Source organism: Triturus cristatus, chromosome 3_1 (genome assembly GCF_964204655.1).
Source record: "Triturus cristatus chromosome 3_1, aTriCri1.1, whole genome shotgun sequence".
Lineage (NCBI taxonomy): Eukaryota > Metazoa > Chordata > Amphibia > Caudata > Salamandridae > Triturus > Triturus cristatus.
Window position 1 is genome coordinate 602,326,739 of NC_140583.1, and position 26,632 is coordinate 602,353,370.

General features: G+C 41.2%; 1 protein-coding gene across 3 annotated transcripts in view; it reads right to left on the reverse strand.

The window, feature by feature from the left end:
• Positions 1–15,164: 15,164 nt before the first annotated feature.
• The window catches only part of IGF1R (insulin like growth factor 1 receptor), a 900,683-nt gene continuing 889,215 nt past the window's right edge, over positions 15,165–26,632 (reverse strand). For all 3 annotated transcript variants that reach the window (XM_085644514.1, XM_085644512.1, XM_085644513.1), the window contains exon 22: positions 15,165–17,199. In XM_085644514.1, the coding sequence (XP_085500640.1) occupies positions 16,833–17,199 (367 nt within the window). In that variant the 3' untranslated portion in view covers positions 15,165–16,832. The remainder of the gene's footprint in view (positions 17,200–26,632) is intronic.

Here is a 26,632-nt window from a genome sequence, read left to right on the forward strand (position 1 = left end):
TGCTGTATTGCTGTCTCACTGCTGTTGGTAATTATATGTCCCTGTCCACACTGTATCTGTGTTTTTAGTTTTTGTTTAAACATTTGTTTGCTCTGTTGTAAAGCTTGCTGCGTCAGCTGGCTCACCTCACCGCTCGCCCTTTCCCACCCAATTTCATCACTCCTGCCTTCCTACACCCTTTCCTCCACCCAGGACCTACTTGATAGAGGCCGCAGCGTGGCCGCACAGCCGATGCCTAAAACTGGCGTGCCAAAGGCAAGCCTGTCTGTGCCTGTCAGGGCCTGGACCGCTCCCAGCACCAGGAACCCTGGCTCCCCCATCAACCCAAGATACTCTGCTGCCGAGCTACGAGGCATGGACCCCAGTCTCCACAACTGCTCTTGCATCGCTCCACACTCTACAGTTGGACCTTTCACTGCTGGCACTGCCTCTTCTACTGCAACATCGGACCTCCCACATGCACTAAGACCACCTTCATGCCTGCCACGCCCACCCCGAAGCTACTGCACTGCCTTTCCCTTTGCAAGCATGCCACCGAAATTACCTCCCTCACACCCAATGTCGTCTTCTTCACAGAGACCTGGCTTAACTCTGTGTCTGCTCCCGACATCACCGCAGCTACCCCTAACGGCTACAAGATAGAACACCGGAACCACACCAACAAACATGGAGGCGGAATCACCATCATTCACAAAGAAACCATCCACTACACCACCACCTTGGACAACACAATCATCCCCCCGATCATGGAACACCTCAACTTCCAACCCCACACTGACACCAGAACCACCATCAGAGGCACCCTCACCTCCAGACCTCCAGGAACATGCCCCAGTTTCTGCTACACCATTCCAGAGTTCATTGCCTCGCTTGCCATCCACTCCAAACACATCATCTTCCTCCGAGACCTCAATTTCCATTTCCATTTCAACGACGTCAACTACATCAACACCGCCAACCTCCTCGATCTGCCTTACCAAACTCGTCACCAACCCCACTCAATGCCGGATACACACTGAACCCCATCTTCACAGCCAGTGACAGAGTTAAGTACAGCCACATCACCGGGCTCACCTGGACCGACCATGCCATCGTCCACTTCGCCATCGTCCACTTCACCATCGCAGGACACCCCAGCACCACTACTAAGACACTCCAAACCTCACACCAGAGCTGGAGCACAGTGTCAGAAAACCAGTGGACAGACACCCTCTGCAACTCCCATCCAGACACCGCAACCAACTTAGAACAGGCGTCAAGAACATCTCTGCCTGGATCACCAACTGCGCCGACAGGTGTCAACCTAGTCAAACCCTCCAAACCCAAAAGATCCTCCACACATGCCATCTGTTACAGTATGGAACTGAAAACCTTAAAGCGCAACTGCAAGCGACTAGAAAGAAGATGGCACACCAGCAGGGATCCCACACACCAAACCTCCTTCAAGACATCCCTCAACCAACACCACCTACTCTTGAAAGGCACAAAAAAGAGCGTCCTATCCAACCACATCAGAGAAAGTTCCATCCACAGCAAAGAGCTCTTCAACATAGTCAGAGAATTCTGCCACCCCTCTGCCACAGAAAATACCATCACCCCTTCCCAGGAACTTTGCAACACGCTGGTGGACTTCTTCCAAGACAAGATCTCCATCTACAAAAACTCTGAACCCCTAACCAACTGCCCTCCTTGCTCCCACTGACACGAACCTCAACCATCTACTCACTGCCTGAGACCAGCTCACCACAGAGACCACCAAGGTCATCATGAACTCTGTCCACTCAGGATCTCCCATGGACCCCTGTCCCCGCCATATGTTTAACCTCAGAAACAAGAAGATCAGCAGCGAGCACACATCTATTCTCAACGCATCCATAACCACTGCCACCTTCCTCAAAGAATGGAAGCACACAGAGGTAAAACCCCTTCTCAAGAAACAGTTCACTAACCCCAACGAACTCAAGAACTACTGTCATATCTCTCTGCTGCATTTTTCTGAAAAAAGTTTTGAAAAAGCCATCAACCAACAACTTAACGAACACCTGGAGAACCAAACCCTGCTGGACACCTCCCAATTCGGATTCTGCACTAAGCACAGCACCAAAACCACCCTGATTGCCGCTACAGACAACATCAGAGTCCTCCTCCACTAGGGAGAACTGGCAGCTCTGATCCTCCTCGAACTCTCAGCAGCATTCAACACCATATCCCACCACACCCTAATCAAGAGGCTTCATCACGGCAGAATCCAAGGCAACACTCTCAAATGGATTGTGTCCTTTCTCACTGGAAGAACCCAAAGTCTCTGCCTACCTCCTTTCACCTCGAAACCCTAGAGCATCATCTGTGGCGTCCCTCGAGGCTCAACCCTTAGCCCCACATTCTACAACACCTACATCACCCCCCCCCCCCTCCCCCAGCCAACATCATCAGAACCCATGGGCTGGACATCATATCCTATGCAGACGACATTAAGCTCACCTTCTCGTTATTAGAAGACCCCTCCACCACAAGAGCCAACTTCCACAGATGCATGATGAGCGTGCCAATTGGATGAGCAACAAATACCTGAAACTCAACACTGCCAAAACAGCTGTATTTGTTCAATTGAAGGTGTAGTGATATATTGAGGTTGCTGGCTAAGTTAGTAAGCACACTTTAAACCACAGCTACTAACGAAACTAGCATGGGAAAAAGGCGCATGCGTACTGTGAAGTGTAAAGAGGTTGTGGCCTCACTACAGTTCCCAAAAGACACACAAAAACTAACCCCATAAGATAAACACTTGTTATAATAATAATAATCCACATTTGTAAAGCGCGAACAATCACCCGTAAGGGTCTGTAGGCGCTGGGGGCCGTCGGGAAGATTAAGCAAGCTATTGCCCAGAGTCACATGGTGCTGGGCTAATCTGGCACCGACGCCGGGGATCGAACCGTGATCCCCAGATTCCAGGGTCAGTCGTCCTGGCCGCGGCGACCACACCTCTTCCCCCAATGTTGCATTGGGTCTGTCTCATTCTCTAGAACAGGGATGACTAGGCCACATCAGATTCACTGCCTATGTGCTCAGATGGATGGCATCTTTCCTCATGGGCCACACCTAGAGAGTCCGCATCCCTCACTTCACCTCGCAACCCAAGCACACCATCTGCGGAGTACCCCAGGGCTCGTCCCTCAGTCCTACCCTCTACAACAGCTACATGACACCCCTCGCAGACATCGTCAGATCCCACGACATCAACATCTCCTACACAGACACTCAGCTTACCCTCTAACTCTCAGGAAACCCCACCATGATGAAGACTAACTTCCACAACTGCATGATGAATGTTGTGACATGGATGAGAGACAACAGCCTTAAACTCAACACAGACAAAACTGAAGTTTTGAACTTCGACCGACACACCACCTTGTAGAACTACTACTGGTGGGCAGTGGAGTTCAGACCTGCCCCCCCCCCATCCCGAAAGACCATGCCCGCAATATCAGCATCATACTAGATAGCAAACTCTCCATGAAACATCAAGTCAACGCTGTCACCTCAGCTTGCTTCCACACGATCCGTATGCCCTGCAAGATTTTCAGATGCCTCCCCATCAGCATAAGGAAAACTGTGAAGCAGGCCCTCATCACCAGCCAGCTCGACTACGGCAATGCACTCTATACCGCCACCACCACCGAACTCCAGCAAAAACGACAGACCATCCAAAACGCAGCAGCAATACTGATCCTCAATCTCCACAAGAGGGCACATATCACCCAGCATCTGAAAGACCTCCACTGACTTCCCTTACAGAAGAGATGCCAGTTCAAACTTCTCACACATGCGTACAAAGCCCTCCACAACAAAGTACCTGACTACTTGAGCCGCCACATGATCTTCCACCAGCCGACCAGAAAACTCAACTTACCTCGCCCACACATGAAGCATCTGCCGCATCCGCTCCAGAGGACTTTCCTTCCCCACCTCGCCACCAAAGTCTGGAACACCCTCCACCTCTGCAAATCAACCTTGCTGAACCACTTCAGGAATGGACTGAAGACCTGGCTTTTCAACTGATACATGCAGCACAGCACCTGGACACCCTACCGTGGTAATTACCCTCGCTATACAAATACTGCTTGATTGATTGATTGATTGAAGTACATTGTTCAAATAATGGGTTTGTATGTGCTGGAACTAGACAAGGGGTCCTGCAAGCATGTTTTCAGTGCTTTCAGTATATGAATTTAAAGAGGTAAAGGAATCTGAATCAGTGATGCTACGATTCTGCTATTTTAACATGGAGGAATTATGAAGCCAATTTTCTATTAAATGACACTATCTCCACTCAACCATCAGAAAGGAAAGCAGTCTCCAAGTTCCAAGTAAAATAGCTTTCATCTAATTATTAATGCACCCAGACATGCAGCTCAGATGATTTAAGTACTGGTATGGTGTAGTAGCAATGCTTCAGTAGTCCTACAAACTTAAGGAAGGCAAGTTAGTAACCAATTTACATATGAAAATGCAATACTTGGAAATGTAGGCGCTTCGAGCTGTGGGAGGCAGCATCCTTTGGAGTCAGAAAGGCAGACAACATTAAAATGAATAGCAGACACTGATGCATACAGAATTCTTTTATTTAACTTAAATCTTGTAGTACTTTAACTACTAGAAAAAAGCAGAGTAAGAGAAACTAAAATTGCCTTAGCTTCAGCCATTCAAAATAGACAAAAGTTTATTTTACATAATGTAAAGAATCCAGAGTATATCGCAATAACAGGAATAAATTCTTACAACAGAATATACAAAAACATTTTGAATTTTTTTGTCATCTACTGATTCATTTTTTTCAATATAAACACAGGAATTTCATTATGAATAATTTACAAGTAGCAAGTAATTTTTGCATGTAACAGATTGGCCATGTTATCACTGCTTTTTTGAAAATGTATATATATATTTTTTTCAAAACCAGAAAACTTGGATTTGTTTATATCAGCAATGCATCGGTTTCATGGTGCTGTTTATTTTGCTCCAGAGGCAGTCAACCTCTGGCCAATGCTTTTGATCTTAAAACCTCATTAGTTCACAAACAAACAGCAAGTCAAGGAAACGTGCTGCATTTGGAAGGGGGAATGGAATCATCTCAGAGCCTATCAGTCCGTGATTTTCTGATGATTATTATTGTAATTATTATCTGTTGGGTCATTTGTACGTAGGAACGAACTTCAGCGTTCCCTTATAGATAAAGAATAAATAAGGATTTTTCCTTGTTCGACCCAACAAGGATTTTGTAATGCAAAGTCGACGACAGTATATAAATTGATGCATATAAAACGTTATCAAGTGATAAGAAATCTGTAAACATAGTTTTCTTTACTTAAATGACACTGATGACTTTTACTGTCTGAAATGCATTCATATCCTTTCCACACGTTTGACGAAAATAACAATGACAATAATAATAATCTAAGAAATAAGACTGCTAGGACTTCTGGACAGACAACCCCTATCTTGCTTATATCCCCAATGCGGCTCTCTAAATACAATAAGTTGACCACACTGTTTTGTAAAAGTGAAATGACAACTTCAAATGATCCCACCTCAACCAGGGGCTATGGGAAAATGATACACTGAAGATACAGAACTTTTGTCCTCAAACTTTTTAAAAAAACAATTTTTTTATTATTATTATGACACAAAGCTTGAGGAAAAAGGTATGAACTGTATGACATGGAGAAGTAAAAGGTCCTTTTTGGCATTTGTAAAGCTAGCAGGGAAACTGTTGCCCGCAAAGAGACTGTCCACTCACAAACACACACATTTTCTGTGTGAATGGCTTGACATATAGCCATGCACATCAACATTTAATACAGGAGTGCCCTTCAAATATTAATCACAGGCATTTATAAACTACAAACACACTATAAAATTATTTTATGCAATTACAAAAATGCAATGAAAACACTGAATAAGTAGTTGTAAACCAGATCTTTGTCAACTGACTACCCGTAATCTACTGGACGTAAGAGCCCTATTGGAAATGCAAATGATTTTTCTTATTTAACGCCAAGGATACAAGACAAAAGAGAGAGCAAGAGGTTGCAACAGGTCAGAACCAATCTGTAGCAGTTGTAACTGGTCGCTGTGAGATGCTAAACAGTTCTAGAACTGTAGTCCATAGTCGCAAGAGTGGGTCTTAAGACCATATGTTTAGAGTGTGTGTGTGTCCATTAACATGTCAGCACCACATCTGGCCTTACTTAGGAGCAGGATTCCCATTCTGCCCCTACAAAGAGAGAGAACCTGTGAGCTAAACTGAGCATGAAGTTATCTGAAACTTTATTAGGACAAAAGCCCAACAATTATCACAGTTTTAGGCTCAACATTGTACCCTTGCAACTTCTGATCTCAGCTCAAATTGTCCTGGATGTGTTCTTAATTATAGAGTAATTTTAAGTGCCTTTTGCTAAGAACGACCAGGCCATCTAAACTGAGATTACACACAAAATCTGTTTTCCATAGCTCTCTTATTCCCTCCCATTCGTTCTGTATCTTCAGCGTTCCTGGCAATAAGTGTACTAATCCAAACAAAATGCTATAAATTATTTTTCAAAAGATTAGTTCACGCTGCTCTTATGTACCATATTTCAATCTATGTCACAATGTTCGACTTGACTTGGGGTGGCCGATCATTCTGTGGGATGCCCCAATGAGAATGACCCAAATATGTATTTTTTACAGGGATTCTTTTAAATTCAATGGAGGAAGTTGAGAGAACATAACAGCCCTGTAGTTTGTCACTGGTGACTTCTATTGACTTAAGTGTTCTTGATGCTTAAGCTCACTGCTGTGTCAACACCAAAACCTATTATGTAATATACTCGAATGAACAGAGTGTCGGGATCACATCTTAATAACAAGCGTGTATCCAGTCTAACTGGAAACCCGAGTCAATTACCAACTTAAACTGCTCCCAGAAAACGTTTGGATCAGTTGATTGAGGCACTATCCATGGATACACTGTATTTTCACAACAGGAGAAGAACAAGGCAGCGCAAGTTAAGCAAAACAAGCCAAATAGAGTTTTATCACAGTGAAAAGCAGTTTGGTTAAACATGAGCTTGCTTCCACTGTTTCTTGTACTTGGCTTTTAATTCTACTCTATCATTCCAAGAAAAATAACATCTAATTTATAACCAAGCATGACACACTTCTGTATTAATATAACAATCATTCGTCCTTGAACCAAACCACCTTCTATATACTATTTGAAGTGAATAATTGGCCTCAGGGGCAAGCAGATTGTCCCGGTGTATCATTGCATTCAAATACCCCTTTGCTGAGGGCAGCCGCTGTATTCGCATACATATCACATAATCGTAAGTATCTAATTTGTGATCAAATCTTGACACACTTAAGATACAATATTGTACATGTGAATATAACAACTGCTTTAGAACAATAACTTGAATTGAACTAGACCAAATTCCATGTACTAACCCAGACTGTAGTGTATGCAGTTCTCAACACATGTTTCTTAAAAAGGCATCATACAATGTACCTAATGTACAAATTAAGCCAATATAATAAAAGATTTGTATACATAAATAACTGTGTTCTAACATCCAACGGGTACAACAGTTCAAGAATGATTTTTAACAAAAAGTGAAATACTATTGCAAAACAAGGAGCACATACAACAAAAGGGATCATGTTAGCACTATTTGTGTGGAACAATGTGTAGTTAAGGTGGTTTGGTACAAGAAATCAGACTGTGGCATCACCAAACACACGCCATCTGCTCTGTGTATTTATTTATATGACAGTATCGTAAGTGCTTCTGAAAGGTTTATGATGGGCACTACATTGTTAGTGTTTTTTCCTACTCTTTAACCATCTACATACAAAAACAAACAAAAACCTTGGACAGTTTCAACAAAACCCTTGTACAGCCAGCTGAATGACCAGAAGATCTCCTTTTGTGGAGATCTTTGTGTGTGTAAAAGAGAGGTGAGGAGCATACTTTCCCAAGAGGTTATGTACAAACCATGGCATTATGGAGTATGCGATACATGAGCACTCCGGAAACTCTAGTCTAAGAGACAAATTGAGGCTTTTAAGCACAGTGCTGTGTCATCAAGGCAGAGGCATTTTTACTATGAAAACTATGTCAAGCAAAATGGTGACTTTAGGTATGAATTATTATCTGTATTTTTATAGTACACCAACAGCCCATATAAATATGGCAACTTCACTTCATTACCAAATTAAAGCACAGGAATATTTTGAAACCTGGTTAAATTCCTTTTTTTCGAATTCAGCTCAAAAGGCCTTCCCCTTTGCTACTAGATTCAAATTTAGTCTGTAGTGATATTCGTTACAGAAAACAGGTACTTTCACCTCCTAAAATCATTTTTATCCTTCGCCTTGCAGTGCATGTTTGTGATCAAGTGACAAAATAGCACACAGAAATTACATGGACACAAAAAGGCCAAAATTATCATTCTATTTGCACTTAAATATTTTTACGTTATACTCTGCCAAATTTGCTGTAGCAATCTGAATGGAACCTTTGCGCTGCCAGCATTAGTGGTCAGTGATCTCCAAACATGGTTTACATTTTAAGATAGCAAGGGAGACCTGTCCCTTCCAGACCATGTGCCATATTTAATAATATTTAATAACGTGGCCGACTCAAAGTTATACACAGAAACAGCATCCACTATCAAAGATTGTTAAAACTCATTAGCCTTTTTAGCACTTTACCAATAAACACAAAATGGTCAGCGCAAAATGGTATAGGGAATTCATAAGCCAGAGAGCAGAACATGATTGGGGCAGACTGTCACAGTTGTAAATGTCAAATTGTTTTGGTGCCATAGACAAAAGAGATATAGTTTCTAGATGTCCAACTCTATTCCATGGATGTATTTTACTTTTTATCTGTCAAAAGTTGCTGGATTTGGCAGAATTGGCAGTATTTCTTTTCAACAAGTTTCAGTCTGACAGAATCAGTGCAGCAATTTTTTGTACTTGTATTAAATTCTGCACAGTGGTATTCACCAAAGTAGTTTTCAGATATCTTTAAAAACTTGGAGCAGACGGAAGAGCTGTGTTCTAGACCATGCTGCTTCACTGTTTTACAAGTAGTTAAATAACACAACGCTTCAGTTTCTTGCAGATTAAAGAAGTTCACTATTCACAATGACAATCATTTTTTTCGTGTAGAAATTCACCTGTTTCAACGTGACGCTTAGAGGGATAATCTAAGGTCAACATTATATTAGGTCAAGAGGCAAAAGATGCGTTACCTTTCTTGAGATAAGAAGGTTCCAGTAGCAAAGATTCACTTTGATGAAGGCCCAATAAAGGCCATTAGGGAAGTGGGTCTCGTGTACATGCGGGATATCTACCCAGATGGATGCTTCCTTACGGAGGAACATTTATCCTACATAACAAATCCTTCGCTATTGTTTAATTTTACCATCTACAGACTAAGGCGCGTGGTTAGGGATCACTATCACACATATCCAGATAACCCACCAACACTACGAGCATTGCAGATGTTGTTGATAGTGCCATCTCGACGTAAGTTGGTTACAAAATTATACAGGGAGGTAAGGGAGGAGAGGGTCCCCGCACCGGACAGAAGCCTAGCTTGATGGAACCGAAGCTTGACTCCTCCACTTCTAGACAAAGACTGGGAGCATGTTTGTAGATTGACCGGTTCCCTTACGCCTAACAGTAATCTGCGCATAATCCATTTTAAATACATCCACCAGATTTACCACACTCCGGCCAAGCTGCATAGATATGGCCTTAGGGACACAAGTAACTGTAAACGGTGTGGCCATCCAGACGCGGACTTTCTACACCTGGCATGGGAGTGTAGACGTGAATTGTTGTCTTGGGAGGGGGTATTGCAACAATTACAAGAAATGACGGGGACTGTCTTGAAATGTACGCCTACAATTTGTTTACTATGTTTTGTACCACAGTTTAAGGAAGCGTTGGGAAAGTTCGTGTGCATTGCACTATTGCTGGCCAAACGCCATGTGGCAATATATTGGGAAAGTGTTATAGCCCCAAACACCAAATCCTGGATCAAAGACATGGTGTATTGTAATGAAAACCTTGAGTTGTACGCAGAAGAGCTGCCTGTGACATCTAGACCAAGAGACATATGGGAATCGCTCAGGAAATATCTTCTTCTTCAAACTACCGACACCTCACGGACTGAATAGGGTGATATTGCTATAACAATAGTGCCACTTGACTACCAAGGTGTGTTATGTTGGAGATAAGACGTCTGTCACTACTGCACCATTCTATACTTAATGGATCACAGCACCGTTGTACATTCTGTAATTGTTACTCTGTTCTTTGAAGCAGGGACTATGCATATGTTTTGAAAATATCAATAAACAGAATAAAAATAAAAAAAAGATTCACTTTGATCTAACCACTGTTTGTAACTCTATAACAAGATAGATAGATGTAAAAAACTGTGGCCCTGGAAGTAAAGCGATATTATGCGTTTTACGTTATTCAGATGCCTTTGTTTTTCAGTTACAATACTTGCCACAAGCAGGGACTAAGATCCAGGTGTTTGAGTTAACCGTATGTTTTTAGGCATGAAGGCTCTTTATTCATTCGTTGTAAGTTAATGGTTATAAAAATACATTACGATTTACGAGGTGGAGTACACCGAATGCTGTGTACTTCCAAGTCACCCCATAAGTATAATGCTATCAGGTATCACTGCTCACTAATTGCAAGAAAATCTCCTTTCACAGCCAAATATGGCACATGCTAATTCTGTTAGGACTGTTACAAAGCAACCCGACTGGTCTAGGTATTCGATGTTCATAATACCGCCTTATGGATCATCCACACAGACCAGACCTCAAGCCTTTTCATCTGACATCAGGAGGTATAGAAAGCATACTGTCTACTAAGGTGAGGTCACCATTCGCTGATGTGCAACTTGGCCAAGTTTTAGTTTTACTTGAAGCTACACAGTGGATGGGTCTTCCTCAACAAACTTTCTCATGCTGTCCATATTACTGTCGGAGTATGCGTTCTCTGCCACTACAACACAAGCACTTTTGAAAGTCTCTGAAAGTGTTCCCCGTTTGCTTGTTTAAGGTTCTTGGCTCAGCTCAGAAAGATATTTTGTGCGAGAAAAAATTGTCTTGAAAGAAACCCATGGGAAAAGCACAGTGCTCACCTCTCAAAAACCTTGTGTTTGTGGTTGTCTTGTGAATGAGGTTACCTGTTTCAACGGCATATTGTCAACTGCTGAGTAGTGAGAGATGGTTTTTATATACATATAAAAAATGAGTGAGGTAGATAAATGTTTGAAAAAAATAAACAAAATAATCAATATCAACTGTCCCCCTGTCAAACACAAAACACTTCTCAGTACTAAATTTGTGGTGGGGCATCTCTCTACAGTGATTTAAACTGATATAACAATAAATAAAAAAAAATCCTACATAGAATACCTTCTTAATTATCATTTTAGAAGGTAAATGACTACGGGACAGAAGCAAGAAAATATTGTGAAAACTAAGCATACACGCAAAAAAAGGCACACCACAAACATTCTTTAATCTCCAGTCACAATTAGCAATCGGTATATTTTAAAGGTTTTGTTCTTAATAATAATAATAATAATAATACAAAATAATAATAAAAATAACTGTTCCATCCCAGAAGAAGCCCTTGGTTTCACAGAATCCTTTGTGAGCAGTGGTATGAAAGAGTTTTGGTTTCAATTTCACACATCAAGATGCACTATCCCCTTCCCCCAATCGCCACACATTATTCTATTGGTAATGCCGATGTTATGAGGAGGCTTCCTATGGAGGAGCCCAAGTTCCAAAAACAAACAAATGCACCACTGCATCCACTGCCTTATGTCTGAAGCATGAGGAAGGGCAGTGCACCTTTTTTTGTTTTGACATTTTTTAACAGACAAGAAAATGTGCACAGGTATAGGTGTAGGAGGTAACTAACTTGGATCAGGAGAGGCATTTTTTTAAGGGCCATAATAAGTATCTTTCAACCTACCGCTTATATTGATTCAATAATATGTCTGTTCAGCTTTGCGTTATTCTTCCTTCAATCAAAATACACGCTCAGGTAAGGCCCCCAAGGTAGTATTACCTGATATGTTCGCAACAGGTCAATTGGAATTTGTGAGACACAGAACAATGATATCAGATGGACTTGTAAACGCTACCAAGTCTGCCAAGGAAAGCTGGGTAAGAACTTGATGGCAATTGTTTTATTCAATATTAAGGGATAATTGAGAAGAACACATCTTCTGATACTTATAGATGGAGACAGGTGTATAACAGTATGAGAACTGAGGCCAATAGTAATGTGGTAAAGACTATGTTTTAGCACTACAGGTATTGTTAATTGACAAACTCTAGTTCTGATTCCCAAATCAAAGGGCAAGTAAGAAAGCTTCTGACTCGCGTGGTCCAACCAAATGTCTGGTATGGATGAGAAGTAAGTAGAGGTGTAAACCACCAAGCGCAATAGTAAATTCAGTTCCTTTCCCCACTGGCAGTCCATTCAGGTTTTCAGAAGCAGGATTTGCTAAAAAATGGAATAGGGCACAAGAAAAGTTAATTTATAAATTTATGGAGAGCAGACAGGATTAAGGACAAGACAGTGTCCAGGATGGGGAGGGTGAATAAGATGTTGTAAGGCAATGTTCTTCTTTCTACTTAGGCTGTTGTCTGTACAAGTTTCCATAACTCATTTTAGGCATGCAATTTCATATCACTAAAGTATAAAAAATGTTGATTGCTTCGAGAAGAGTCCATGTATCATGGTCCTTTCAAAACTTCTGAAATTTGAAAATGGAATCCTATCCTCGAAAGTAACTGCCTACATGTTAGTTCTCCTTAAATGTATTTTTTTAAAATAAAAGAATAATAGAAATAAAAACAACGGTTACTGATGACCAGAATAGTAGAGGCTAGTCTGAATCCTGAGAAAGCTTTAAGTACTGGCCTTGATTCAGCGCATCCCAAAGTGGCCAACAATGGTTTATCAAGATGAGGTATAGCAGAAGCCAAGATGAGGTATAACTGATAGCAGGAAAGTTGTTACAATTCTGTACTACAGTGCAGGATTCAAGACCTATTACTCTACTTGTGATGCACACTGAAAACACGGTTTTCCTCATGCGAGTAGATCCAAGGCTGATATGTCATGAAATGAAATATATTAGTATCTAGGACTTGACCTCTCTCACGTATAGACACTGAGGTGCTTCAGACACCTGTCTATTGCACGCCTTTAAGAGTGATCTTTGTGTGACAGATCTTTGTGTGATAGTCAAATCCCCTGTTTAGAACATCTCACTAGAGGAGAGCGGAAGAAAGTTAGACTTCTTGTTTTCTCTTCATTTTAGAATGCTAGCAACCGGTCTCATACAATGTTGGCTCATGCTAAAAAGAAGCTGATGGATGCTATCTGTACCAGAACTTTGTGACACCACCAAGTTGAGATTAGGGGCATCTTGTAGAAACAACATTTCAATATTCAAGATAGCTAGCAACGCAGGTTACAGATAGGGGAAATAAAACCCAACAAGGCAGAATGTACAGAAAAACCAAGTATATCAAACTGAGAGATTGAAAATGATGACTTAATATAAGTTACAGCAAGGAAACCGATTGTGTCAGAGATGAGAGTTCTTTTGACTGTGCCTTACAGCTGACACCATATCCATGTTCAAAGATCCATGAAGGTCAATGGCAGAACTTTAAAATGCAAGCCCGGGATTAAACTTGGAAAGGTACTTACTCTGGGAGGTGCGAATGCATCCTTTTCGACTCCCTTTAACAACAAAGAAAAAACACATTGTAACGTGACTGAAGTTACTATAGTGATCAATTGTAATATTCGATGTACCCCTGTATCTTATTTTAAGCACAAACAAAACATGAGATGAAATACTCACTAAAAAGTTCTGTCTGCTTTTGGTTGCAAAGAAAACATGGTGAGTCTGCTTGGTAATATATGGAGCACTAGACCCCACATAGAATGATCTCTTTGGGACATTATGGAATAAGGTTTTGGAGCATAGTACTTCTTGACCACTGATAAGACATAATAACCTCAGGTATTTTATGGCTATTTCATAGGAAAGAACATAGATCAACCACAGCTGGTTAGCAGAGCATCAGGCTTTCTGGCAGGGTTCTTCATTTCCCCTTCCGCATATAGCAGGAGACATCTTGCTTCTTTGCCTCAATGGATGTTTATTGAAGGAAACAATGCATGACTTGGATAAGTGGCCATTCTTTCAATAAAATCTTCAGCAACAGAAGTTAAAGACGAGCACGCATTTACAGGGCAGTCCAATAATTTTAAGGTAGTAACCAAAGACCATAAAACAGGAAGTCTTTATGAATATTTACTGCAATATGTGTTTTAATGAGAGTAATGGCATATTTGCCTGTTATTACTGGTGGGGTTTGCTCTCTTTGCAATTGCTTCCAATGTAAAAACGTTTTTATCAGCGGGGATTGGAAAAACAAGTGCACACTCAAAGCAGTATTGGTGGTGTGGTGTGAAACAGGAAGAAAACTAAACAGTGACTGTGGTCCACATTTGGGTACAATCACATAGTAGGCATGTGTAAAGAAATGCACTCTCACCACAACATCACTAGTCGGAGAACAAGGGAAACACATTTTAAATATGGATCACATAATTTGCTTGCTTAAATTATTTTAGGAAGCATCATTAATCCTTGAAAACTGTCAACTTGTAAAATGTTCTTAACAAGTCCTCCTCTAGTCTAATATGCCATGTCATAGACGTCACAGCTCCAGGATGCCTCTCCGATCATTGCTACTTTCCTCACATGTCAATTTTCTTAGAAAGTTGGTCACTAGTACTTATATGAATTTCAAGGAGAAAAAAGTCCCCTCATGCCAAGCAAACCTAACAGAGATTGCTCCTGGGATGGAACGGCTAAAAATAATTGTAACAAAAACAGTGACCCAAAAACCGAGTGTCTGCAGCTAAACTGATATTGTGTTTAACAATTATAAAAATATACCATGTGTTGCAATCAAAGTAAGAGGCGAGGGCGAAAGACTTGCACAACAAACAAATGAATATGGAGCAAGAAAGCACATACATTTTTTTTTTTAATTTTCCCCATTTTTTAGACCTGAGTTTGTATCACGCCTTGCATTGTAACAGACTTGAACATGGGATGGGTTGAGGGTGGAGTAGGGATGATATGGTGCAACAGTGCACGTACCCCGAAACATGTCCGGCAAAGCTGCTTTCTTTGCCTCACACACTGTTAGCCCTCCAAAGTCCATTCTACCCACAAAATACAATGTCAATATAGTAAGTGTTCCTGGACTGAGGAGGAGGGAGTGGAGGTCGATAAAGGATTGAATGAGAAAGTGGAACACAAATATTCATATACCAAGGCATCCAACAGTTCATGGCAAATCATGTTACAGGTATTTGATACTGGGAGGAAAAAATAGATAACATACTATAATACAAAGCATAAGAAATTTAGTTGGAATTTGGGAGCGGCACTAGGATTTGGGAAAGGAGGCAGTTTGGAGAGAAAGAAAAGGGAACGGGAATTCAGACCTGAAGATTTTTCATAGATTAAATCCACAAAGATAAAGAACAAAAAAATAGCAGCTTTTTTTCTGTACATAGATGAATAATTGAACCGTAAAAAAGTTATAAAAGTGACACAAAATGATGCTTGACTTACGCAAGTGATCCATGGTCTAACACAACTGCTTGACCGTTCTGAGAGTCTTAACAGAGAGAAAACGTCAACAAAGCGTAATATGCTTACATTTTTTCTAACTGCCTCTTCTTTAATATCTACTTTCCCACAAACCTACAGATGAGGCAGACTACGTGTCTTGAGGATCTGGCTCCTTGCATCTTTCAATGACTTGTGGGTTACTGTCTATGTGGAGTGTTTCAATTTTTGTCCCATCTTCTTGTTTCTTTCTTTGTTTTTTAAAGTTTTGATGCACCATTAACAGGTTCTTCAGAGTTATCGCTTTGCTTGGTTTCCCCTCCCATGTGACCCGTGGATGAGGAAAAAAAATAAAAGTGCCCAAATTACGGCATCAAAAACAATTGCTGAGACAAAAAATGATAATCGAAGTGAAATAGTAAAATGAAAACCAGTGTACCATGGTATGGAGTGTATTGGTCAGTAATCTTGGTTACTGAAAGAGGAGAATAAACCCTGATAGCGCCTCCGTGAAGGCCCACAAAAAAACAAATTAATGAAAAACAGTTCAGCTTTTCCTTTTTGGCAAAATTTGGCAGCGTTTGAAAATGGTTGTAAAGTTTGACGAGTAATGGCCCATTTTTTATTGTTTCTCTTGTTTCTAAAAAGATATAGAGCAATATTAAAAAATCCAGTCATATTATAATATGTATTTTGCATGAAGATCTGTAGTGTGTAGAAGCCCTGCATTCCTTCTGGTCTGAAGAAAGTGCCCGACGTCAGTCAATTCAACGTAGGAAAGCAGGGACAGAAGAAATTGAGTTAACCATTTTGAGAGTTTGCACGTGTTGCCTCTTTGATGCTGTCCATGATGAAACAAACATCTGCTTGCATATTGACAGGTAGGGGGAGGAAAAACATTTTTTTTGTTTATATTTCTTTTATTTTTTTTACTGAAAAGAGGATTCTGCAGTTACAGCAATGGCAGTTCTGAAAATCCACTGAGGTACGGTAGGCATTTTAATTTATTGTTTGTTGTTTAGTATTGTTTTTGTGGGTATAAGTATATCATTCTGGTAGAGGATCAGCAGGCCGAAGACTGTGGCAACGGCAGGGACCTCTCATTCTTTCGCCCTCCGTTCATGTGTGCGTATGACTGTCTCTCGTCAAAGCTGGCCCTGAGGACAACAACTCCTGGGCCATTCTCAGTTGTGTGCCCAGAGTGCTTGTCCGTATGTTGGAGTGTGGAGGAAGGATCTAATGGAATGCTCTCCATGTTCTCTGCCTCCAGGTCAAGCTCCTCCATGTCCGGGGGCTTATTCTCATCACTGTAGAAAAAAGAAACCTCTTTGAATGACGGATCCAACTCGTCCTTGATGCTGTTGATGATTTCCAAGAAGGAAGGTCTCATTTTTGGATTGTACTGCCAGCACATTCGCATCAACTCGAACCTGAAATATCAAAAAACCCAAATTAGTAAAGTACTTAACTATGGAACATACAAGGTCTCAATATGCCTGAGGGACAATTACATACTCCGGCTGAATGAAAGATTAACCACACTGGTGTAGTCATCTATGGCATAAGGAACTACATCTAATCTTTGGTACCGATCGTCCTGACGACTTGAGAAGGAAAGATGAGCATTGGGGGGAAAAAAATGATTTTCAAGGAGCAGTGAGTTGAGATGCAGTACGAGTTTCCCAGAAAGAACATTTCAAACCTAACACTTTCAAGAGTAATATCTGCACACCTATTGTTGAATGTTTTTCAACGTTAAAAAACAAGCACTTATTTCTCCAAAATTCAATGGACAAACCATTGATGAAATAGCTGACCATGAATTACCAGAAATCAATTATTTCTTCCCTCAGCTCTATTCTGAAGTGTAAGCAAAGCACAAACCCTTTGCCATTGTCTAACCTTTGTTAGCTAACCACCTAGTGGGCAAAAATACAACTACTATTAAAACAAGCACCTGCAATGTAATAGGTCTCGCATTTACGCGAGTTTGAGCTATTGGCATTGTAAATGATAGCCTTTTATTTAGGTTTTGGTTTTTAAAACATAAATAAAAGACATTGTCATTTACAATGCCAATAGCTTAAACTCTCGCAAATGCAACACCTATTGCATTCCAAATGTTTGAAGGCATTGATGAGTTGCCCTTTTCGGTCTCCCATGGCCTTTGAAGAGCTCCCCGTTTGCTATGAGTTAAATAAGTAAGCCGGTGGTCACAAATGCGCACGAGAGACCCTCTTGCAGTAATAGAAACTCATTAAAGAAATGAGTGCTTACAGACCCTCTTGCAGTAATAGAAACTCATTAAAGAAATGAGTGCTTACAGACCAAAGAAGATATACGTACTGTGTAACAACCACAGTAAAAGGGCCAGTCCTCATGGGAGATTACAAATGAAGACAAGGCCGTACTAAGGAGGGACTAAGAAACCTAATAATGAATCAGAAGCCAGCAGTTGCGAAGGACAATGACACAAGCCAATGACAAATATGGGCGGGGCTTCAAGTGCATACTCCAATACAGCATGGCTCGCAGAGCAGCGCATGCATTGCCCAAGCTCGACCTAAAAATAATTTCAGCAGGGCAACCTAAAGAAGGAGTAGTCTTCACTAAAACCCTACCAACATACTGAACTCACAAAAACTGCAGACAGGCATATCACATATCAAAGCATTTGGCTTACTGATAAACATTTTCATTAAAAGAATGTTTTTCTGCCCAGCCAAACCATGCATTATAAAAGAAAAGTCCAGTTTCTGTGAATTACAAGCACTAAAGCATTGCTTGAAATATTTAGAGTGGGGCAACTAATCCCTTTGCTTGGAATGCATTCTGCTTAGTCTAGACCCTCAGATGAATCAGTCTTACAACAGACAGCTACCTGGCTGTGCGTTACACATGGGAATGTGAGATGGGGTTGATAGTGGTGGTACACTCAGGTGTTAAAAGTATTAACTGACATTGTAGATGGTTAATTATTTATTATCATCCCTAGGTGTCCTAAACTTCAGCTCAGGTTTAGAAGTCAATGGCAAATAACAAGCATTACTGACCGATGCCCTAGTCAATAAATATTGACTTCTTGGGGTTCTGTTTACATTTGAAATCGCTAGATCGTTAGTCTCTGTCTTAGTTTGTGTCCCCATAACCCCTCAATAGATTCATACTCACATACGCAGTTATCACATACGTAGTATACTAAAATTTCTCTAAAAAAAAATCCAATATTTTTTTAAGAAGGCAGGCTAGATAAACTCATACTTTTCTGTTATTTTGTTTATTACTGTGATGTTTGAAGAAGCAACTTGGCTGAACAGCTCTATTTAAATTTTCAGCCTTAAGAGAGTGCACAACATAGCTACATAACGAATACAGTCAAGACGAATTTGACAGTGTAGCTTTAAGATAGCAAGCTATAGCAGGATACAGTGATGTGTTCGAATCAGCTAATTTTGAGATGTCAGGCACTGATGGACTGCCAGCTGAATTTTACACAACATATGCTGACTGGCTGTCCGATGGTCAACGGGCCTTCAACTACGGAGACTACTTCCTACTGCAAGTCAGGCGCTGATAGTTCCTATCCCCAAATAGGGAAGGGACGCGGTCTCTTTCTGCCCACTCGAGCTGTAGAACGTAGATTACAAAGTACAGCGTAAAGTCATTACTGACCACATACCACACCACCTACCTCACCTTATTCACCCAAATATGTGTGGCTTTATTATACACCACAATACATCATTGAATATTAGAAGACCTTTCTACAAACTCCAAACAATACTGGCAGACGCACCATGACCAGTGGCGGTGTCAACCAATTTGGAAAATTCCTTTGACTCTGTTGGGTGGAGATAGCTAAAGGCAGTACTCTAGCTTATGTAGTTGATTGGTGGCCATTAGCCGCTGGGTAGTTCTGCTGTATAATCTAACCCAATGGCAAGGCTGCACACAGGAGGAGAAAATATCAGAGGCTGTATGAACTCCTCTAGCATAGACACAGGAGCTTGCTTTCTCCACTGAAATTTGCTATATTAATGGAGTTGTTCACCAACACTATTCATAACAGTAGCGCAGATTGAGGCATTGCTGTACAGGGGTATACAACACATTTCAACATTTGTGGACAACTTATTGTTATATTTAAGTGTTGTAAACATGGGGCTTGAAACCACTGTAATTAGTGTGGCTGATTCTGAGAATGCCTTAGGATTAAGGGGGAACGTGCGCATGTTTTCAATATGCCCGATGACATGGGGGATGGACAACTGAGGATCCCAAATAAAACTAAATGGAAAATTACAGCTTTTAAATACCGGTTTGCATTGGTGTACACAACAAAGCCTGAGGTAATTCACAGTATCGTTATGAAGTTAATAGTGTCACTTAGAGGTAGGGTAGGATTTTGTTGAACTCTCTCCTTGACGGTGATGGTCCAAAAAGCAGTGGTTCTACCATGACTATTGTATGTCTCTTCAAACTTACCTGCACTACTAATACCACAACTGTTCAGGAAGACAAATGAAATGCTAATGGAACTTATAAGGAACGACAAGAGGCGAAGGGTAGTACTGGAGAAACTAGACTATCATCCACATAGAGAGGCCAATGGCCCCAGATTATAAACTTAACTTAATATTCTGCAGCTGGGAAACCAGTAAAACCAAAGCTACCAGAATGCATCATTTTCACGTCGAACACATAAAATACCCTCCGCAAATAATCTTCCTTGATAAGCAAAAGAAAAGTAACTCCAAAATTTGCGAAAAATACTGATCATGCAAACAAGGCTTCTAAACATGACATCTGAATGAACTCACATTTTCAGAACTATGGATAAAATACGGAGTCCTTCAAAGGCCAAAATGCCCCTGGTATAGTGCACAAGCATATCCTCAAACAGACTTCTATCACTCTTCAATGCATGTCACTATCCATTGTGAATGTGTCATTATCGCAATGTCTTTGGCAGCACTCCTACAGGTGACAAATAACTGTGTGTCCCTCATGTAGCTGTCAGATATGGAACAGCAGTGTTGCCAAGCGCTTTTCTGATGTAACTTGTGAATACTCAGCTCCTTTTTACATAGCTGAAAGAAAAGCATCAACGGAATAGGCTGATTAAGCTGGAATTTGTATAATGTCTCAGGATGAAGTGACAGCTTCACTCGCAAAGTCAATGTCCTGGAAAACCGTAACTCTATGGCAAACCTACCAAAACTAACTCTCTCCACTTCCTGTCTGAAGTTATGACTTCAAGGAAAACAGTTGTAAGAAGAAGGTATTGACCATACAACTATACAACCGGCAGAGCCAACACAAATTTAAGGTCCAACGGAACACTGTGCAGCACAAGAAGGAAGCATGACATCTGGATGTTAAACATCAGGCTTTCTCGAGAGGATGGAAACCACTGCAAAATAGCTTCTAAAGGCTGACACATGAAAATTCTCATTAGCCTGTTGCAAAACATATCCCATGCTTCAGCTTATGAAGATCTAAGTGGCTCCAAATGTCTCTAATCGTACTATATGCTGAATATCAACCACCTTCTTCTATAGTGCTCTTTCCTTCCATATCCATAATGAAATCCAGCACACCCAAAGAAAGACCATGATAAACAAATTGCAGCGTCCCAGGACTGAAACATGCAATGCTCGGATGTTCAGGTGCAATAAACTTACCTGTTGTGACAGAAGTAATGGAAAGACTAGCAGTCAGTCATTTAAAGTTCCCGAATATTTTGAAAAAGGTAGGTAAGCGTACACTAAACTGCAGTTACTTGGGACTTGCATCACATCACCCACAGTCCCCAGGTGCCATGTAGAACAGCCATTTTGTCTTCTGCTGCATTTTAAAGAGATCTAAAGTGGATTACCTCACAGCAACCGAGCATAGGTGCCGTGGGAAATTAGTTTCCCTCCCACCTAGTACTCCACTACTCCCTCTTAAACTAGATATGGGGGTTTAATCACTAAAATATTTAGCCAAATTACATTGTCCCCGTATGCCACAGCCCTAGAAGTTGTTTGCACTCTAGATCCATCTAATAAGATAGGCTGGATAAGAAACATCTATATTCTACTTAAGAACATTGGGTAAAGAGGGGGCTGTGCTTCTCCTTTGGACCTCCCCACCAAAAATCAACTAAAACTATGTATTGGGATTGGGTACTTGAGAATGAGTCCATAAATAGCAAATTAGGAAGATTAACGGGAATTCCTAGATTTTAAACTACTGCGATCCTTGGAGGGTTCCTTGATCTCATACAGGGGCTGGCAGATAGAAAGTTATAAATCCAATTCAGACATGGCACAAGCCCTCTGAATGTGTTCACTAGTTCATGGTTATGCAATGCTGCTAGTAACAAGGTTTGTCCCTGATGTTTCACCCCAACAGAAACTATAGGCCATGCTTTCTTTGGCTGTCCAGCATACTCAGTCCCTAGAAGCAGATTGCTTACTCCTATATGCAAATCGCTGGGAACTAGAAATCATAGTGTGGCACTGCGCATCTTAAGATCTGATGCAAGACCTTCATTTGCTTGTGCAATTGCTAAATTACTAGGCCACGTATCGAGAATCAGGAAAGTACAATTTGAATCTCCTATTTTTGTTGATTTGAAATAATGTGATTCCCCTAATTCTGGCCAATGAACATCAAACCATATTACCCTTGCAAAGCAGACAATGTATGGCTTTTTAATAGTGGAAGGTTCGGGGCCCATCATTCCACTTTTTTATAGTATTTTAATCTCTTTTATTAAAATAATGAATTTCAATTGGTATAGTTCTTATTTATTGTATTTGATTCGTAAAATGTGAATATGTTTTATGCATTGTTTTAACAAAATTAAATCAATTAATATTGTATACATAAACTTTATAAATCCAAGTATATGCACTTAGCACTTTCAAGGTCTGCTGACCGAAATAAAGTTTACTGATTGATTGGTTCACTTGCTCAGTGGAAAGTAGCTGCATTTTCAAGAACAAGAAGGAAATAAATGTCCCACCCTTCCATCAGAAAAAGTGATTCATAGTGTGTACGGAATCTGTGTTTTTGTCTGAAGGTGGGTATGATTAAAATATATGTCCCATCTGTCAAGATCAAACTGAAACGTTCTCTCAGGTCCTGTTTGTTTGCCCTGGTTATGCAGAGCCACGAAATAAATGGCTCAAACAGACCTGTAGAAACCTGGGCACCAAAGATTGCAGAGTTGCTTGGAGATTGCTGAAATCTGATCCATCCTTGCACTACGCTATTTCTGTTGCTAAGTTTCTGGGATGGATGTGGATTAGAAGAACAAAGATTAATGCATTGTCCCTTGTATCATTAGGAATTTGAAATGGCATCTAGCTGGCCGTACTGTGAACATAGAGCTAGGTTTGTTATGTCGGAGCATTATTCATATGTATATATATGTTTGCATGATATTTTATACTTTTAAATATTTATATTTTATATTGCTTTTATGACATTTAATGTAGAAATAAACCTTTGCTGACGAGTTCTACTTGTGGCTCCTTCCAACATATGACAGTGACACAAGAGATGAGGATGAAGACTCTGTTAGTGTGAATATGTGTAACACCTGCTAAGTGCATTCACATGAATATAGTTATTCCTTTCAAAAAACAGTCTAACTGTGGCTGTCCCTGTAGAGTACCCAATGTACCTGTATGACATCAAGGACCACTCTACCCAGCACTTGTTGAGACTGTCAACATCAGCATCTGCCTACTTTGCACTCAGGGAAGAAAAGCTGACAGAACCTACTTGCCCACTGGTAGTTCAGAAAACTGATATGGAGACGTTATTTGGAACAGGACCAGAGGCTCCCCATGAAGCCCAAATATGTCCGAGATACTTCTGCCGCCACTTGCATTGACAGTTTAAAAGGATCAAGTTGGATCCTGGTAAAAACTCTTCTTGACCAAACTGCTGGAATGCTGTGATCACTAGGTTCTCAACAAGCAATGACACAAGCTTATCCTTAATTTAATGTGCGTAACTAGCATAATATAACCTCAAAAATTATTGAACAGTCAGATCAATTGCAAATAAAGCAATTGTCTCCTCTATTTGGTCAACCCTCAATTGTTGGTGGGCTTTTCTTCGATTAGAGAAGGATTCAGTACTCCTGCAATAAGTGGGGGGTGTCCTTGTAGGTGTGAGTCTTGGTTACGGAATATGAAGAGAAAATATCTGACTGCGTAGTAGTGCCTTCTAACTTTCCTTCAAGAGCTATATTCATCCATGGAATGAAACACATGTACCTCTTGTACATATGACTCATTGGTACGTTATGGAACAAAAGATACAATTTAAATGTTCTGTGTACCATCTTCAAGGAAGAATGTCCCAAGTACCTACAATGTCTATGGGTGATATTGCAAATACAGGAGCACAAATCTGATCAACCCTCGAAATGGAAGTGAAACAAACATGGCAGAAAAAAGACTCCAGGGGCCATATTACAGAAGTGCCCCAGGGGCGCACGGTTGAGCCCACTTTGGGTCCCCCCGGGGCACTCTGGTATTACATAAGGGGTAGCAGACACTTGTGCCCCCCCTACCGTAATACTGATAGTTCTGGCGCACATAAAGCGCCATCGCTATCTTTAGATCCTCATTTGCATAGGAGCTTGCCCCCATGTAAAAGAAGGAATTCCTCTGCCCCTACACCCCGCTGTATTACAGACACAGGAGTAGAGGCAATGAAGCTCTCAGGAGGTTCACTGACAGTTCGCCACCTAAAAGTGATGCACTGTCAATGTGCCCCCTGACTGCTGTAGCCCTCTGGAGGGGATAAAGGGGGTCCCGTGGAACCCCCCTACCCCAGACATTACCCTGTAGACAGGTGCAGTCACTCACTGCACCCACCAGCAAGGGGATCTCTAATTCCCTTTAAAAGTGTATGCGGGTTGCTGTCTTCACTGTGAAAACACGTAGCAGCTTCAGATCATCCACTCCATTTTTCACAGGAATGCGAGTTCACAGCTGCCCTTGTGGCAGCGCATTCACCATAATGTCAATGAAAATGGTCTATATGCATAATAGGGGCACAGGAGTTCTTTGAAACTGAGATTATGCCCACTTCTGCATCATTCAGAAGAACTGTTGAAAACCATCCTCTTCAAAGAGACATGCAGCTCATGAGCAGGATTTGACAGGACCAACCCTCTGCCCCTATGAAGAGACCGTGCACCATTTCAGGCAATCTAAATGTCTACTTATTTTCGACACCTACTGTTGGCCTTCATGTGAGCGTCGATTTGTTTACTCCCTCAACTCTCCTACAACAGTTACTGATCCACTCTCTTCCCATATACTTCTTAGTAGCAACCACTATGATGACATGTTTTTCTGATATTATTGAGTCAAATCTAAAAATTTGTGACCAGAAGGATCTTTGTTAGCACTCAGGGCACAGCTAAACTTCTCTTCACACAGCCATTTTTGCACCATTGAAAGCACTCTGAACTTGTGAGCTTTGAGGTCTAAAATGGCCCTCAATGTTCCTAACGCTTGCTTGCTGCAATGCTACAGCACTAAAGAGGAATAGGCTTGGGGGTCATAGAAGACCATCATTCTCTAACTTGAGACATCAAATAAAGATCTACAGTTTGAAAAACTCAAGTGGTACCACAGACATCACCCAGCTAACCCCCACCCCCTTTAATATCAGAGCCCATATTATGCAAAAATGTGCATTATGGTGAATGCTCTGCCCCCAGGGCAGCCACAAACTCGAGCTGCCTTGGGGGCAGTGCATTTCTAATAAAAATAGAGTGGCTGCTTTGAGGCCGCTCTGTGTTTTCACAGTGCAGGCGGAAACACGCATGCACTTTGTGGGGGGTTTGGAGATCCCCTTGCAGACAGTGCAGTGACTGACTGCACCCACCTGTAAGAGGATTTCTGGGGGCCCAGAGGGCTGCAATCAGGGGGCGTACTGATTGTGTGCCACATCATAGCTTCTTTGCCTCTGCGCCCGTGATACGGTGCAGAAGCAAAGGGATTCCCTCATTTGCGTGGGGCCATACCCCCATGCAAATGACGGAACACCCTCTAAAGATAGCGCTGCCACTTTATATGCGCCAGTGCTATCAGCATTACAGAAGGGGATGCACAAGTGTCTGTGCCGCCTTCTGTAATACCAAAGTGGCCCGGGTTTAGTAAAGCGGGAGCAAATGCTCTTTGCACCCCCCGGGCACTCCTTTAATACGGTCCCAAGTGCCAATCTCTTTACATGTTACTGATGCCATACACTGGACACCATTTAAAAACTATTTCTGGAATTTAATAGTGTGGCTGTATTCGTTTCTAAGAAAAAGGAATCTGCACGTGGAATAGAATCTATTAGAAATAGGATTAAAACGAAATAATTTTCCTTTCTCATAACCATGGGTCATGCCCTGTGCTCACCCTTACCAGGCAGGTACCACACATACGTCAGAGCTTTTTTGTAGTGCATTAGTAATGAATTGAAGGGGTTCTTAAAGTTGCAAAGCTAATTGTAATGGAACAATATTAAGCCTCTTTTCCTTTAGGTATTGGATGCTAGTCAGAGTGCACCCTCATCCTAGGGCCTTTCCTGGAGTAGTGGACACACACATCACCACCTCCTTCAATTGTTATTGCACAAACGGTAGTCATTTAAAAAATCTTATTTGAAGGTAGTGACAACACTTCCATGAATGTTTTATTTTCCATAGTTAGCAGTAATTCCTTTATCTTTATGTTTTACAAGTTACAGGCTAGGCATCAGTATAGCGTGGTTCAGCAGTAATTCCTTTATCTTTATGTTTTACAGGTTACAGGCTAGGCATCAGTATAGCGTGGTTCAACATGCAACACCATT